Genomic DNA, 17,378 nt, shown 5'->3' on the forward strand with positions numbered 1-17,378 from the left:
AAATCAGATAACAAATAATTTGCCTATTGGATGCATGGACAGTTTTCATTAAGTAGCCACTCAAATCATGAGTTTTCAGTAATAGTCCTACAGTGTTAATTTTTGTTATTCAAAAGAGTGATGTGTGCATCTGTCTTGGAAACACTACTGTGTAGATTCGTCTACATGATTACTGAATAAAGAAAAAATTATATTGTAGTTAAGTATTACGAAGTCTAGTTTTAATGATTGCTCTTCAGAAAAAGGGTGGTGTGGATTCAGAAGAGGTGTGGGTTTTCTTTCCTAACTAATTTTCTGGATCTGTCAGATTTTTTCTCTTAAACGTTGTCCACTGAACTGTTGATTTTACCCAAACTAATCAAGAGCTGAGTTGATTTTATCCAACTTTAGGATAGGGCTCCTCTGCAGGGCATGTCCATCTCAGCTGGAAATGCCCCCATGGTCCTGTCTTTGCCACCTGGGCCAGACACCCTCCTGATGCCATTGGTGCCAACTTGGCAGCAGTGACTTCAGAGCTGAAGTGGCAAAATGTTATTAGGGCTGGCTTTTTGCTGAATACCCTGGCCTGGTATGTTGTTGGCTCCCATGTTTGCCAGCACTATCACAAGAAAGGGAATTACAGTGTTCTGTTACTGTCCTCTTTGCTACTAAGATGCACATGGATTGCTGGAACTGTTACCTCTTTCTTTATCAGAATCTCTAATCATTGCCTTACCTTCATGCTACAGCTTGCTGTACATTGATTTGTAGGTAAAATTGTTCATCAGTGTAAGAGTAAATGTGTTATCAGTGAATTATCACATAGATATTTGTTTGGGATGCAATTATATGAATAAAGACAGGGAAAGCTGAAGGTGAAGAGTTAGGCCTCAGATTCATGGGAGCTGGTGAGACTCATGATCTACTTCTATGTCAAGGGAAACGTGTAGGTGAATAATTAGTCAATTTTTACAACATTCTTAGAGTAATATTTTATGTGTTATCTGCTGGTGTTTGATCTTGTACGGGAGCTGTTCTATGTGGGTGCACTTCGATTTGATGAAATTTGAGAGTGTCATAACTGAATGCATGGATCCCTCCCTTGTTTTTTTCTTTTCTTGCCTGAGAATTTACAGTCAGGATAAGAATTTGGTTTGCGTGTACTTCAAATAACGTCAGTACAAGCCAGTTAATTTTATCTGTCCCATATTATGTTGCTTCATATCTGGACTCATCTAGTGTTCATTCTGTGCCATCTATTACTCTAGGGGATGAATGTTTCATGTTTGTACAAGTGACTATGGAACATAAATATATGAGCTTGGTTAGATTGTCTTAATGGTGTTGAAACAGCTCTGGTTCGTACTTCTTGTAGATTTAGGTGGCGATCTGAGACTACTTTAAGATAAGGAAAACTAGAATATCTGTCAAAAATGTTGCCAAAAGGCCTAGAGACAAACTTATGTAAAACTGACTGTTGAGAGACATGTTGTAGATATACAGGGAGTAGCTTTGAATTTGGAAAGCATCCTCCTGCCAGGAAAAAGAGAAATAAGAAAAAAGCACTAGCTAGCTCAAAGCTATTTGCATGGTGACCACTTGCTCATACATGTGAAAGCAAAATTCTTGGCAGAGTTATGTTTGAACAGGAATTTCTTCCATCAATCTCTACAGGAGGATGTTTCTGAGTACAGAAAGTACATACTCTAAAATGTGGCGTAATTTTTTTTTTCAACTTCGTGTTGTGTATCCAAATCAGAACTTCAGGATGAGTAACAAAGTAATGTATACGATGGAATGCATAGTAATCTCACCATTGATGTTTATTCAAACTACAACCTTCAGTATTATCCTCTAGGTACTAGAATTGCAGCACTCCCAATGGTGTGTGATTGTGCAACTTTACAAGAGTTCAGCTCTCAGCCTGCGTGATGCTCTGGGTCCCAGTGGCTTAACAGCAGCCTGAGAAATCCCAGAGTTCACCAGTAGGGCAGCACACCAGAGAGTATCAGCGCAGAACACTGCTGTGGTTTTGTAAACACACAGATAGTGAGTACGTGCCTATACAAAGTAAAGCAAGCTGACATGTGCTCTGTAGATGCACCTCTTGTGATCTAGCTGTTTTGTGGAAGTTGTGTTCTAAAAAATTCTTGTACGCAGTCAAGCCCTTATTTTTATGAGCGATTTCATTTTGTTAAATGATGAGCCACTGCCTACCATGGGTTCTGTTTTTCCTTGCTAAGAGAATTATGTCTACTAAGAGGAATAATGTATTTAATTGGTATTATAGAGAACTCTGCTTAGTATAGGCTAGTAGGTTCCCGTATAATAAAGAAGCTGAACAAATCCATCTTTAGTGGTACTTGGTACTACTGAAAAGGGAGAGATGATGCTCTTTCATGGATGGGCTACATTCAAGAAGATTATAGAGTTGACCTTGTATGACTTGTATGATTTCTACAGGGAAGGGCTGAGTTGGATGCAACTCAAAAATCCTATTTCTGAGGGAGAAATTTTTAAAGTAACGATACAAACCTTATCCTAGATCTACCACAGTGTATATGTCACTGTGGCCTCCAACAAGCTCTCAATTTCCTTGTGCCCATATCTATCTGCTAAGTGTGACAGCTATGTGTGAGCCTGTGCTGAGAGCAGAGCCCTGGAGATGAAGCAGAAGCCCTGGATAGCAGGTTGCTGGCACTGCATGACAGACTGGGCTGGTAACTGCTCTGTCATCTCAAGTGCAAAATTTGGAGGTTAGAAAAGAAGAGTTTGTGGCTATAGTAATAGATGTGGCCTGCTGGTTGATGTATTAATGATAATATGTGATAAGGGATATTTTGGTAATTGATCCAGAAGCTGATTGTAACAAGTGACAAGAAATGCACCTTGAACGGGTCTGAAAGTGAAAATTAGGAGGAAAGACTGATGGACAAAATGTTTATGATAGCTACCAAGCCCTCATACACTTCATAAAGAATCATGTGGAACATCAGATATGTGGTTGAAAGGTTGCTGTAGCACAAATAGTTTAGCTCTGAGTTCTCATGCTGTTGTCACTGAACACGTTCAAGGACAGGATAGTTTTGAGTATAGTTGGCTTCAGTTTGTTTCGGAACAGTTCTTTCTGTAGTTAAGCATGTTGAGGCAGTGGCAGTTGTGAGTTACTGCATAACTTCCCATCTTAAGTAAAACTTTGGTATTTACTTTTAGGTGAGAGCAGACTTTTATCCACAAAGTATTTTGTTATGAGGCTTAAAAGATGAAAACTTGAGTCTGTTTGAAAAAGACTCGTTTAATCTTCACAGCGTTGGGTTTTGAGCGTGGCTCTACATGTATGTTGTTTTCTATTTCTTTTTAAAGGAAGAAATATTCGGAGTGTTTTTTTAGTTTGTTCCAAGGCTGAGTGACTGTTAACTGGGAACCATTTGACTACAGACAAAAAATAAAAAATAATTAAAAAAAAAAAATCAGTAAACTGCTGCAACATTTTTTTTTCTTTTTTTTTTTTTTTTTTTTTTTCTTTTCTTTTTTTTTTTTTAATTCCCAAACCAAATAAGTATTCTTTGTGTTTAATAGAATTCCAACAATAAAGGGGTGGCCCAACCCCTCTACTGGCCCAACCACCCCACCTCAAAAAAAAAAAAAAAAAAAAAAGGTATTCTGCCCCAAAGGAGTAGATGGCTTTTCACATCACCCAGAGGAAACCTACTTTGCACTCTTGGTGGAAATTAAAATAATTTTATTACAGGTTTTTGCTAAGGAAGGCTGCTTTAAAATACAGGAGAGCTACCCCAAAATACAGTTCAGCATAGCCATGTTGCTAGCAGAGTAGCTGAAGGACTGTGGATATCTGCACTCTGTATCCAGGACAGCATAGGTGTGGTTGGGGTGCTCAGCTGAGAAGACCTAACTAGGAGTGAGAATGTCTGCTCCCTTCATTACCTTTGTTCTTCCTATTGAATTGTTCAGTCATCTGTGTAGCAGCAAAGAGGGCCTTTAGCAGCTTGGAGGAGAAAAGGCTTGCGCGCGCACACACACATACTTGTTGGTGAACATCTTTTTACTAGAATGGAAGCAAACTGCACGAGGATTTTTTGGTTATCCCTAGTTCATTCTTCAGATTGAGAACATAAGGTTTATGTCAGGAAAAAAAAAAAACTGCTTTGGAATGAGTGCTCAGTGGAGGGTCGGTGACATGGCTGTAAATGCTTAGCAGATGTTTTGACTTCTAGGAACCAAGGTACATTTCATTTCATAGAGCTAAGGAAGGCTTGGATCAGCATGGAAATATAACCTTGTAGCTGTCCTCAGCTGTGGCTGCTGCAGAAAATGCAAAGTCCCAAGCTCCATTTCAGCTCCTTTTTTGGTATTCTCTGAGCAGGAATCAGAGACGCACCGCTGTGCTCCTTCTGCTGCCCCGCGACCCTCAGCGTCCTGGGAGATGGGAGGCCTGCGAGGTGTGATTGGCTGCAGACGGGAGCCGTTCCCCTGGGCCCTCCCGTGAGTTGCAGACGTGAGTTGCAGACGTGCGGCAGTCCTGTACGTGCAGCTGCCTGTGTGTGGCCGCCCAGCTCCGGGAGCGCTGTGCGAGGGCACTGCGGGTAGCATGGAAGGAGCTCCGCCGGGGAAGAGAGTGCAACATGTATGTACACAGCAGTGCGTGGCTCCCGAAGGGTGCGAGTCGGTTTGGGTGCAGGGCTTTGCTCTCTGAGTGCTGTGCGCTATCCTGTTGGTGAAGGAAAGGTCTGATGGGGTAAGACAGACTGGAAGCAGCGGTGCTTCTATGCTGTTGGAGAGATTTCTGTGTAATTAGAGTTGCTGAGGTGTAGTAACTGGCTTAATATTGAAAGAAGGTTTGCTTGTACAAGCACAAGTGCGTACCACCAGATTTTGAGAGTGGATTGTTTTGTGTGTGTTGTTTTGAGTCAGTTTTCCTTAATCTGAAGGTTACCAACTGTGGCTGTGAGTAATTCTGTGCAAGGGTAGCAGGGGAGTTTCTATTCCTGAAATAGTGAATTAATTTTTCCTCTTCATGCCACCACTCCCACCCCTCCTCCTCCCCAAAAATGCCACGGCAGTGAATGCAATGAGTTCTGTTACAAGTCAAATGTTCCTGGGTGTTTTCTTCTGACTTGAGCAGCATGGCTATAAAAATGCATTTCTGGGGATTTCTGCAGTGAAGCAGTGGACATCAATGCCAGCGTTATGAACTTTGCTTTGTTCTCATATAGGCAGTCTTTATCTCTAATATTTACCTGCAGTGCAGCAGGTAATGGGGATTGCTACTTTATAGTTCCCTGGAAACTAACATATATGGGGTGGAATTTTCCAAAGCTGTAAGCCTTTAAAAATCCTTGAATTATTTAATGCAAGTTTTATGAGAAGACTGCTAAATTTTCTGTTTTCCTTTATGAACATAACAAGCATTTCATTTACACGTGTCGGCATACATCTAATTGTGGTGCTTTCATGCAGCATTTGGTTCCTGATTTTCATTGTGGTGCTGCTTTGAACTCGGCACAGGGCTGTCTCAGCGTCCACGTATTGGTAGGGGCAGGCACTGGTTAAAGCTGATGGAAAGCCTGAAGGGTGTGCATACACCAGAATGACTGCACTTTGGCATATTATTGGTATTTACGGATCCTTTCATTATTTGACTATTGAGCTTTTTAAACTGTAATTTGAGAAATAATTGAACTGAAAGGAGCCACATATTTTTGAATGAAACCCACTGCTGTGAGGCAGTGATAGAATGCACTTTGTAAAATGACAACTGGGCTCTTAAACACGCAACTTGACACCTTCTGTTGGAGTGGTGACATTATTTGCTAACTTCAGTAGTAAATTTCCGAGCTCACAGGATTGAATTCACTTTGTTTTGCACTGTGATTAGTAAAAGGCCTTGTGGTTATGGTATAAAGACTGCTGTGCGATTGGTCAGAGCCAAGACTTCTCCTGCAGGTTGTGGTGCTCAGCCAGACAGTGACCTGATTAATGTTTGCTAGAACCACTGAAATGATAATACTTTTAATGTTTATGAATAACTAGTTTATGTGTTCAACTGTGCAGGAAGGAAAAGATATTAAAATATTACTGTTTTCTAGAGCTGTTTTTTTTTTATTTTTCTTCCAAAAATGGTAACTGTTTTTAGATTAATATATGTGCATTTCTTTCCTTACTTCATGTACAGTTGAAAAAGCATCCACGGAGTCAGCTGATTCTGTTGATGTCTTTTGGTCTTATCCAAACTGAAGACTGGTGTAGCTCCTGTGCTTGTTGTGAGAATTCTAGAAGCGGGTTGATCAGAGTTCAGTATTCAGTAGGATAAGCTGAGCAGTTAATTAGAGGATTAGTAGGCTAGAAAAACTTCTTTAAATATTGCTAACCTCTTTTTCTATAGCTGTGGTCTTACTGAAATCTGTGCAGCTTCCCTGTGCAGCTCTGAATATTGCTTTGGGAAGGATTCCCATCGACTTGTGAGGGTAGTTGTGTAACAGCAGTGGGATAACCACAGATAAAATCCGCAGGAAGGAGGAGGTGGGGGGACCCAAAGCCCTGGAGCTGCATTTTGTCTTTCCTGTAGTGCTTGGAAAATAGCTACTGCTGTGATAACGGGACAAGAAAATATCAGGAAAACAGCTGTTTCTCCAGCAAATGAGAACATAACAAATAGGACCAAGGGAACCCATCAGTACAGTATGATTTCTGTTTTAAAACTGGCAAGTTTTCTGTTTCTACTAGTTTTGTTCTTACCTATGTCTTGACTTATTACTGTTTAGAAAGAATTTTTGATTTTCACATCCTGCATGTCCTTCAAGGCGCCAACAGCTGGAGATGCCTGCCTCCTCCCCACTGTCGTCTCATCTTACCTCTGATTTAAAGGGGAATCATTCTGACAGAAGTAAAACTATCTATTTAGAACTTCTTATGTGCTGCTGTTACTGGTTCCTGCAGGGGAACCAGGTCAAAAGTCCTTTGCATAAGAGTGGTCTGTGCACCGAAAGTATTAGAGGAGAGCTGGGGCACAGAGCTGGTGCTGGTGTCTGCCAGTGATTGGTGTCGATCTCTTATGAGAAGTCACAGGCAGCATTATTTCTAAGGTTCCTAATCTTAAGTACTTCCAGACTTGCTGTTGCTACTTGATTTGTTCTATAAAGTTAGGAAGTACTGGTTGTATCTGATTTTTTTAATTTTTTTTTTTTTTTTTTCCCCTGAAGCATTACTGCTTATTAGTTTACAGTTCTGGGAAACAGAATGATTGTCTAAGAGGCTGTACATGCATTCTCTGAATTGAAGATGTATTTTAATGTCTGATTCTGTGGGGTACTATGTGTGCTTAAACAGAAACATAGGCTTCTGAAATAAGCTGTTAGGAAATGCATTGTGAATTACCCTACCAGTTCTTAATTATTCTGAATGTTTTCAGTTGCAGTGTGACAAAACAATGCATGTGTGCCTATCTAGTAAAAGTCTTTTTTCTGTATTTTTACATGCATACACATTTGTACACACATCTGGGAAATAGGTGCAGAATCAGTTTTCATAGTCTCTTTTTAGTTATTTTTTTGTGAGATGTGTGCTCAAAATAGAGTTTTTCATTTCTTTATTTGGCTTAAAGCGGATCACCATTGGCAATTATTTTGTGTTTCATTTTATTTTTCTGATGCTGGAACCTTGATAGGTGGAGTCTGTTTTCTGAGTACATGTCCAGCAGAAGGAGACATAACAGTACAATGTACTTGTGGGGCTTCAGAGAGGGGTTGCCATCAGTGCAGCATGTGTGTTCAGTGTGATGATGTTGACAGCTGTAGTAGGACACAACAAAATGAGGAGCTTTGTACTTTGGGCCAGGGACAGAGGGAAATGACCTAACCATGCCCTCATCCCCCTTTAGCAAATGCATCTAGTTGAAATTCTGCCGTAGGGGTTCCTGGTAGCATGGTATTGTATGCCTGAGTTGAGAAAAAGGCAAACAATCTCCAGAACTGCTGGGAATAATTCTTGTGTGTGTGTGTGTGTGTGTGTGTGTGTGTGTGTGTGTGTGTATACACATTTGTGTGCTGCCTCCTATGCCCTTCTTCCTATGAACACCAGTGCTCTTTTCTGGTGCTGCAATTAATTAGTTGCGCTGTCTTGGAGAGCTTCAGTTGAATGGATGTAAGTGGAGCAGATGAGCATTGTCTGAGTTCAACCATAACTTTGCTAAGACTGAGAGACGTGGTCAGTGGGTATGGTGGTGATGGGTTGGTTGGACTGGGTGATCTCAGTGATCTTTTCCAACCTTAATGATTGTCAACACAATTGGGTTATTACATTATTAGATTATTTACTTGCATTTCAAAAGTTAACTGATCAGTCGTCTGCATGATCATTGTTTATCACCAGAATATGAGTGAACTACATTGTAAGTACCTTACAACTGATGCTAGTGCTGTGTGCCCTCTGAAGCCTGTCCTATCTGTGTGAGTGCAGGAGGGCAGGCGAGCTGTGTGGTGAAAAGAGCATGTGCAGATGGCAGTGGAAAGTTTCCTGTACATTTCATAGCCAGTACGTCATATTTTTGCTTGATAGTAACTGACACATGCTGCTGGAAGCTGACAGCTTAATCCTTGCAAACTGGAGTGTTTTCCTTCATGCATTATGCAATGTAGGACTAACTTTGATATTGTAATATTGATATTTAGATGTGAAAGTGTACTGTACAAAATGAAGACACTTGTTTGGGAAGGCAGATGAAGAAGGCATGGGCAATTTTTGGGTACCTGGTTGTTTGCAATAAAAGGGAGTTTAAAGTCTTCTCCTTTACTGAACAAAGACACCTGAAAACCAGAGGTGGCAAGGGGAATTCTAGTAGGGATCTCCTAGAATGGCCCACACAAAAGAGGACTTGAAAGCTGTATTTGGTCTGCAGCATTAAAGGGGACTGATATTCATGCTGGGAAAAGCTGGAAAGCTGGCTGGGATCTGCTTGTGCTACCCCTTCTCATTTCAGTTGTTCTGTCTTTTTAGTGGGAAGAGTTACACATGTTTAGAAGTGAGTCTTCAGTTTTGCTTTGGCTTATCTTCATCAGCTGTCTCTGAGCAACTGTGGGATCACTGTGCGTGAAGTTTCACATGGAATTGGTGATGAACTGCAGAGGAATGCTTACTAAGATACTGCTCTTCTCTTTAGGTGCCTTAGAAGGGGAAGCTGACAAAACTGTAAATGGTCCTACATTTCTTTTTACTTTTTTACATCCTGAACAGTTTATAAAGTAAAAGATCAACTGAAATGGGAATGCATTTTGATTCACCAGCTGAAAGTTTTCTCTTGCTTGTGCCTTAAACTGACGTGGTGGATCTTCTATAATTACTCGAAACCTATGCCCTACAGACTTTATTTTTAGCAAGGAAAAGGCTGAAGCTTGGAATCGGTTTAAATTATTCTTTTTTTATTTGACCTGAGGCAAAAGTATCCTAGGACTTGCTAGCGGCAACACGGTTCAATTGAAATGACTCTTTGTGCCTTTTCTAAACAAAAGGCTATAAATAATATACTTTTTCATGTATGATATTTGTGGTTGCTAATGGGTTATTCTTGGAAGAGTCTTTGCATATGTTGAGTACTTTGAGATAGTGATAGAATGGTTTGCAAGGGCATGCATGCCTTTCTGTAATCTAATCTCAAAAGACGTAAGTTTCACATGGTGTGGTTTTGAAGGCTGCATTTGTATGTATAAAGTTGGCATCTTATTAAAAGAAAAGGATAAATAGTAGTATCACAGTATAAGAGATTCAACAAGTACAGTTTGAAAACATTGCTAGAAGATTAGTCTTTTCTTGCATGTGAATTTTCCAGTGTGTGTAGTTTTCTTTCAGCATGCATTGGTCTGTGTAATAAGGTTGGGAAGAGTCTTGTCTTCCTGTGTTGCTAGAAAACTGCTTGGCAAGCTTCTGAGTATCCTAAAAGAGAAATGGAGGAGGAAAAAAAAAAGTTACATACATGATATTTTAGTGGGTTCTATGGCTGCATGCATCTCGAATTTTAACAGACTGAAGTGTACAGATCGCCTGAATTATCTTTATTTCCATCTCTAGCTTCAGAGTTTTCCGGTAATATGCTGGCTTTGTTTGTATATCAGGTTCGATGAAGTAATGTTTACTACACACTTACAATTTTCTATTTTGTGTTACTGAGATAAACTGGAAAGTGCTTACACTTGATGCTTCCTGTGTAGTGTTACGAATGTAACAAAGTACCAGTGCCGTTAGATGTTTTTCTGTATTTATTTGGTACCCCAACAGATCGTTAACTTAAACATTTTAGTGTTGCTGCTTGCTTCAACAGCTCTTTTTGTTACTGGCTTTTTGTATGTTAATTTTTTCCCCCCAAATTTGTACTGGAAAACACATCGTCAGTAAAATCAAGAGCTAAGACCTCCTACTGGCACTGCTTCTACCTCCAGAACTGTTACCAGAGATGGCAGAGATTGATTGTGTTATGGAGGCATCTCCTGGAGGGCTCTTTAATCCTGTTTTGATATGTAGGAGGCAGGAATGCCTTTCACCTCTGTGATCTTAATACTGTGACTCTTTCTAAACTTCTACCACTTCTTTTTTATTAATGAACTATTCCTGTCTTTGTAATAGTTCCCCAGATTTGCACACCAAACGAAACTTTGGTTTAATCACCTGAAATTTATTGTCTCTAGTGGTCTAGCCTGTGAAGAAGTTTGATTTTTCTGACATACTTGCATATCTACCATTTCAATACAGCTGAAGTGACAAAAAGAAATTGCTAACACCCTTCCTGACATCCTCAATCTCAAAGGGACAGAATCCTCCTTTATTTAGTTTTCATGAGATTGTTCTGTCTTATGCTACTCCTTACTCTACATCTTCCTTATTTACATGATGCCAGCTGCTTTCCTTTTTCATGTGATCAAACTGCTTTTGTTACAGCCTTCTCAGAAAGGGAAGGACACTTGTTATGGGGTCCATTAGAAATCTCATCTGAAAATTATTTTTTCCTTTGTGTGCTGGGTCATTAGTTGTCTTTATATTCTATATTCATTCTATTTCTTAATGATTTGGATTTGTTTTTGTGTGGGTGACATGCTGTGATAGTACCTGCTCTAGAGGGACTGAGGAGTTGTGTGTTTGGTTGTTTCTGGGGGTGGTGAGTGGGGTGTTACAGCTTGTTTTGGCTTACAGCTGCTATACAGTGTGGTGATGTTCATTCTCAGTGCTTCCCTGTGAGAAAACATTCCTCTACACCTACAGCACTGTGCTATTGAGTAATTCAAAAGTCAAAATTTAGGTGAATATCAAAACTGGCTCTCAGTCCCCGTAAGACTGTAAGATTTAGCTTGCATTGTTACAGCCCGAAACCCGAATCGCGGATCTTGCACTGAGCTATGTAAATGTGCCACTGGGCTCCTTCCAGGGATGAGGAGCAGCCCGGTGCCTTGTGGTGGATCAAGGTGTTTCATGTCCCCGACAGAAGTCAGTTTAGTGAGTTGGAAAACAGAGTCAGTTATTTAAAATAAATAAGTAAATGGTTCAACTCTTTATATTCAGCTTCATGACTGATAAATCTGGTTCTGGTGGAGGAAAGAAGTGATTGCCCAGGGGAGTGGTAAAAGCAAGGGACAGCATTCTCCATTAGGTAGCCTTGTATTGCAGGTAGTGAGGTGCATGGCCAAACCCTGCCCTTAGGGCAGGCAGCAGGACTGCAGGCAGCTGGTTCAGCTAGCAGGCCATGGATGGTGAGCTAGTATGAGTGAGCTGCTTTCTGCAAAATACAAACTGCTGGGAAAAAGGTGAATTTCAAGTTGTTTAGATGTCAGTTCTGAGATGATGTTGAGACACCTGTTGCTGTAACAGTTATGTTAAGGTTTCTTTGTCAAATCGAGCCAAAAGTAGTGTGCGAAGGGCTGCATTAGGCATGTTCTCTCCAGTGCTGTGTGGGATTAGAGGAAGCGTTCAGAGTTTAACTTATTCTGGAGCCTGTATGTATTTTGAATATCACACTTTTGTGTTATGGGTGGTAACATTTCACTAGTAAAGGAACCTGAACAGGAGATACAATTGCTGTTGTCTAACTTTGTACATAAACAGCATGAATTGGGTAGAATTGTAGCGTATGCACAACCTGCTGAAAGCTGGGGAAAGGATTTGTTATTTGAATCCTTGATCTAGAAGAGATGCTGGAGCTGTTTTACCCCCTCATATTACCTGTGGTTCATAAAAGCTGTGCCAGAAAATCTCACATAGGATTAGTTCTCTAAACAAACAGGTTCAAGATCTCTGAATGTGAACTTCTGTAGCTTTTAAAAATTTGCCTTCTGTTCTGGTGAAGGAGATTTGCTACTGTTGAATGTAAAACTAAAAAAATATTCCACTCCTGGAATGCATGTCCTGATCCTTGATAAGAGGAAATCAACAGCCTTACAAAGGAAATGCCATGATGTTTAGTGTATCTGTGGATTTATTCTCCTGTTTCCCAGCTTTGAATTCTGCTCTCTGGGTGTTGATATAAATGGTTTTACATTTCTGTAGACAGCATTTGCTCTGAGGGTTCCTTTCTTTTCTACTTTTTTTCTTGGGACTGTTCAGCTGTGTGTTGTGTCCCTCACCTCTTCTTTATCTTTATTGCGATACTGGTTGGAATTTGATGTAAATTTTGTCCCATCTTTTTGCCTTTTGCCAAGGCACTTGAGTCTCTTCTTAAACTTGAAGGAACATCTCTTAAAGTACAGTAGCAGTTATTTTTGTAGAAGTAAATAATAGCCAAGAAGCTTTGAATTGTCCTCCCTTTTGTCTCTACACAAATAGCATGTTTTTCTTCGTTATTTTATGACACATGGTTTTGTAGCTTTAATCATACTGTTATTTTGATATTTTCTAGCAACAGTGAAATGTTTTCCTTCAATACAGAATAATATTTTCTAGAGGAATTGTATGAGTAGTTTTTCAATTTCGTTTTCTTTCTCAGTTCCTAAGGGATGAACTTTTATTATTTTAATCACTTTGGCTATCAGGTTCAGAATTGAAGAGTATATTTAGGAATTTAAAAGAAGGTAGTGTTAGTTGTATGTTCTTAACTTAAGCTCATGTTTTTTTTTTTTTCTTCTTCAGGGTCATGATGAAGAAGCTGTTGTGGATATGGGCAAAATCAGCTCTACTATCAATACAAACTTTGAGAAAGAAGAACTAGAGAGTGAGTTTGGGGTTTTTCTGCTTAATATATGTATTTTTTGCCTCAAGATAAAATACCTATTTTCCTTCAAGTGCAACCAGCATTGCTAAAAGGAACCTGAATTTTATGGCTGGCACGCAGTTCTAGGAGTAAAACCTGGAAACTGCAGATGACCTATGTTTCTTTTGATCTCTCTGCATGCTAGTAAACCCTCAGTGTTCTTTGAATCTGTCACAGGAAAAAAATATTTTAAAAACATTCTTGAAGTTTTCTAAGGGAAAGGTTTGCTTATGAGACTCTCTATTAGAATGTTGTTTTGGATAAATGATTATTCTTGGCAGGTGGTTTCCCAGCATGAATGATGTCAAAACTTAGAGGAGTCTTGAGGAAGATGTTTTGTTTTCTTATCTGGAAGTTTACTGTCTTTGTGACTGTGGTCGTATGCTTTTAAGCACTGTATCTGTTTAGGTGGTCAGTTTTTTAGTTTCATACTGAATTGTGTATTTGTCAGTCTGCAATCAGTTAAAATATTATGGAATCCTATTTAATTTCCTTTTTTTTTTTTTAATGCCAAATCTTGCATTCAGGGCAAAAAGGAAGAAAATACATCAAGTCCATTTTTATACTGAAAAGTGCAAAATTAAATACTTTTTCTAAGAATTAATTTCTTGATGGCTTAAAAAGGAGGTAGATTGGCATGAAAATTCATGCATGCCAGTTAATGATGAAAACAGAAAAAGCCAGAGGACATGCAATGTTTTAAATCTTATTTAGTTACCTGTGCTCTGAAGCTTAATTAACATTTGTGAAATGCCAAAATGCTATCAGTAGTTACATTAAGTAGTATTTTGTGAGAGTAGCGACAGTATTCTGAAGCAGCATTATAGCAGCAGTTTCTAGTGGATAAAAGTTGAGTTCAGGTTGCTGTCACATTTTCTTTTTTTATGATCAAATGACACAGTTTATAGTGATTGTGTGTTGCTACAGTCATATTACTGTGTTTCCTTTCCTCTTTCTGCTTTCTATCTTGAACTGATACTTTCTGTCTAACTGTATTGTAAGCTTTGTTAAATATCTTAAGCCAGCAGAAAAAGAAACACATCTTTCAAAGGAAAATAATGAGAAAGATCTCATCAACTGAGCACCCTGAACCAGTTTGCCCAGTCTGCCAATACTGAGAGGAGGAAGGAAGTGTGGTGTGAGTATAAGGTTGAGAGGTACAGACGTGGAGATGGCAACAGTGGCACTTCACAGAGTCAAGCTAGTGTGAAACCACTCTCGTGTCTGTTTTTGTATTTAACTCTTCAGTGCAGATTTCAGCTGTCTCCTTCATCTCCTTCTCTTGTTTTTATCTGGGACGAGACCCAAAAAAAATATGTGTGTGTTTTGCAGAGAGGCAGGGGTTAAGAGGAGGCAGACATTCAGCTGGAGCAATTTGTCAGTGCACCCAACAGCTGGAATGCCTCAGCACAGAAATGGCATGGGAACAAACGAGCAACCAGATCGCTTCCCCAGTCTCCTTGATAGCACAGGCACAGGAATGTTGCAGCCAGCACAGCGCTGCAAGGGGTACAGGGCAGGGGTGGGGAGATAGGTTAAGGCTGCTCAAGGCAATTTCAGCAGTTGCATTGCTGACTGACAATATCCTTTGTTTCCTGTGGCCAAAGAATAAATTAAGGTGAAACCAATGCGTGTGTTTCATGAGTATTTCAGTCAATAGCAATTGGAAGGAGAGATGAGCAGTTGCTCATAGCTGTGCAGCCTTGCCCTCTTTTCTTTGGCTATCTCACCCTCTCTTTGGAATGGCCCAGTATAATTTTCTGCACTGACAGTGCAGAGATGAAACAAGTAATTAATAAGGAATGTCTGACAAGAAAAATGTGTTCTGACAGAATTATCACATATCTGAAGCTTCAGGTAGATCAGTATTCCCACTTCTGTGTTAAAATACTTTTGGCAATTGCATTATGTTTTGTGAGAAAATCAGACCTTTTTTTAATGGTAGAATGGGGAAAGGCAGAGACTGTGTACTTCTTGTCTTTTGTCAATGGTAACTGTTCCAAAGTAAGAACAGTAAGTTTTTCTTTGCATGTAAATACAGTCATTTGAGTAGTGTACTTCTCTGAGATTTACTAAAAGAAGTTGCTTAGATTTAGGATGTTTTAGATGATAAATGTACGTGAACTTAGAGCTGTTTATTATGGGATCACTAATTGTAAGCTACGATGATGAGACTAGACATGAAGGTTTGGGGCTCCTTTGTTTCTAATTCTGGAATTGAAATCTGACAAGGAGAGAAATAGAATTATTGTCTGCAAGCAGTGGAAAACTCTGGATAGTATTATTTTTCATTACAAGCTTGTGAAAATTTTCTTGTAGCCTTGGAAAGATCTATGGCAACATTAAGTAATGTGTTTCAAGACCTCAAGCTGTTTCAATCCAGTTCCCCCACTGACTTGAAAAGGAGTTCTAGGAAATTGGAACCTCTCCAGAAATGCGCGTTGATTCATTTTAAAGGAGGGACAGCAAACTGTTATTTGTATTCAGCTATGGTGTGAAGCACCAAATCTTGAGAGTCAGCAATGACAGGAGATATTCAACAGCTTTAAAGCCACTGCAAAATGATGCTGATTGGTTTGATGCCACAGAAAGTATAACTTAGTACTAAAGCTATATTTTTTTGGTCCTGTCATTTATGGGATAATTATTTTCTGAAAATTTGGACATGAAATTTTAATGGAAAGAAGTCTAGTTGCTGAAAACAAAAATAAATCTTGGAGACTGGGTTCTGTACTCTATTTATGGTTGCTGGGAAAGTGTGGTACATATCCAGAGTGAAAGTATTTAGATTAGAAAGGTTAAATATGGCTACTTGTTTCATAATTCTTCCTGTAAAAGATAAATGGGTCAAAATGGTGAACTGCAATTATGGCTGGATTAAATCAATACTAAACTAAGGTAACACTTCCTACTGAAGCTGTATTTGTTGCTTTAGAAGAACTAGAAAAGATAATAGCATTTTAAAACAGCATCTTTAGGGACCCTTAAAGTTCTTAGCTTGATGTTAAACTCTTTGAGCTGCAAAGAATGGCTTTAATGAGAATAACAACAAAGTAAGGGCAGAAGGAAGTAAGGCAAGAATAGTAGTGGCACAGGTACTTCATCCTGTCTTTAAAAAAACAAATTACAAAAAAAAAAACCAAACGTGAATGATCCGCAACCAAAACTACTCTACTAAGAGCCGTATCTAAGGAAAGCTCTCTTAAACCTGAGTTGCTATGTTTGGCTTGATATTATTAGGTCTCATCTTTTCAAATGTGTAGATGGTTTGTCAAGTAGATTTTGGGATACGTAGACTAGATCTAGCTTAACGGAAAAGAGGTATCTGCTAAGAATAACAGAAGACAGGTTACAGGCATAGCAAAGATAAGGAGTTTACACAGAACAGAGGTTTTGTTCCAGTAGAAAATCTGAGGTCGAGTGTCCGTTTCAGCAGAATAGTATTCTGTGGCATAAATCCAAGAAGCAGCTTTCAAGAGTTAAGATGATTTACTAGCTACTCTAACACTATCCTGTGGCAGGTGTAAGTAGTGCTTACATTTGAAATGACCCTGTTAGCTCTGATACTTCGATGACTTAAAGCCGTATTTTTCCTTTGAGAAAACAGCTGTGCTTTTCTGTTAATCTTAGTTGATAAGTAGATAAATAATCCTGCAGTTTTTCCTCCTTTAGAAGTGAACATTGTGTATCTAAGTGAAAAACTTTCTCTGCAAATGTTTTGCAGTTTAGTGTGTTGGGAGCAGTTGGAAATTGTTTCAGTACTATAAAAAGAGAACTTATTCTGTAACTTGTGGTGGAATGTACTGCTATGTTGATGTGGTTTTTTTTTTAGTTTAGGTGGTAGGCTTAATATTCTAACTTTTAGATGCATCTTAATTGCAAGTATTCAAAAAGCCATGAATGTTTCCTGTAAAATGTTTCAGGAGACCAGATACAGAAGTAGGTGAATATAAGATGTAATAGGAACATTGTCCTGTTCTGTAATAGCAAGGTGCACTAATTTAGACAGGCAGTGCAGAACACATTTCTGCATGGTCCTCAAACTACCAAGTGAATGTTTCAGCTTTTAAAAAGACTTAAAAATGATATTGAAAAGAGCCCTATTTGATGGGGGGGAGAGTGGCAAAGAGTTTTGAAATGCTGTTTTTTTGAGAAT

General features: G+C 39.2%; 1 protein-coding gene across 3 annotated transcripts in view; it reads left to right on the forward strand.

Annotated features, from left to right (window-relative positions):
* SLC4A7 (solute carrier family 4 member 7) overlaps positions 1-17,378 on the forward strand; it is an 83,597-nt gene that overhangs the window by 19,976 nt on the left and 46,243 nt on the right. For 2 of the 3 annotated variants that reach the window (XM_042816849.1, XM_042816851.1), the window contains exon 2: positions 13,102-13,183. In XM_042816849.1, the coding sequence (XP_042672783.1) occupies positions 13,102-13,183 (82 nt within the window). Of the gene's footprint in view, positions 1-4,549; positions 4,625-13,101; positions 13,184-17,378 lie in introns of those variants that run through there. The other variant, XM_042816850.1, reaches the window with a different exon arrangement.

Source organism: Centrocercus urophasianus, unplaced genomic scaffold (assembly GCF_019232065.1).
Source record: "Centrocercus urophasianus isolate 14NV4802_14NV808 unplaced genomic scaffold, USGS_Curo_1.0 seq_16, whole genome shotgun sequence".
NCBI lineage: Eukaryota > Metazoa > Chordata > Aves > Galliformes > Phasianidae > Centrocercus > Centrocercus urophasianus.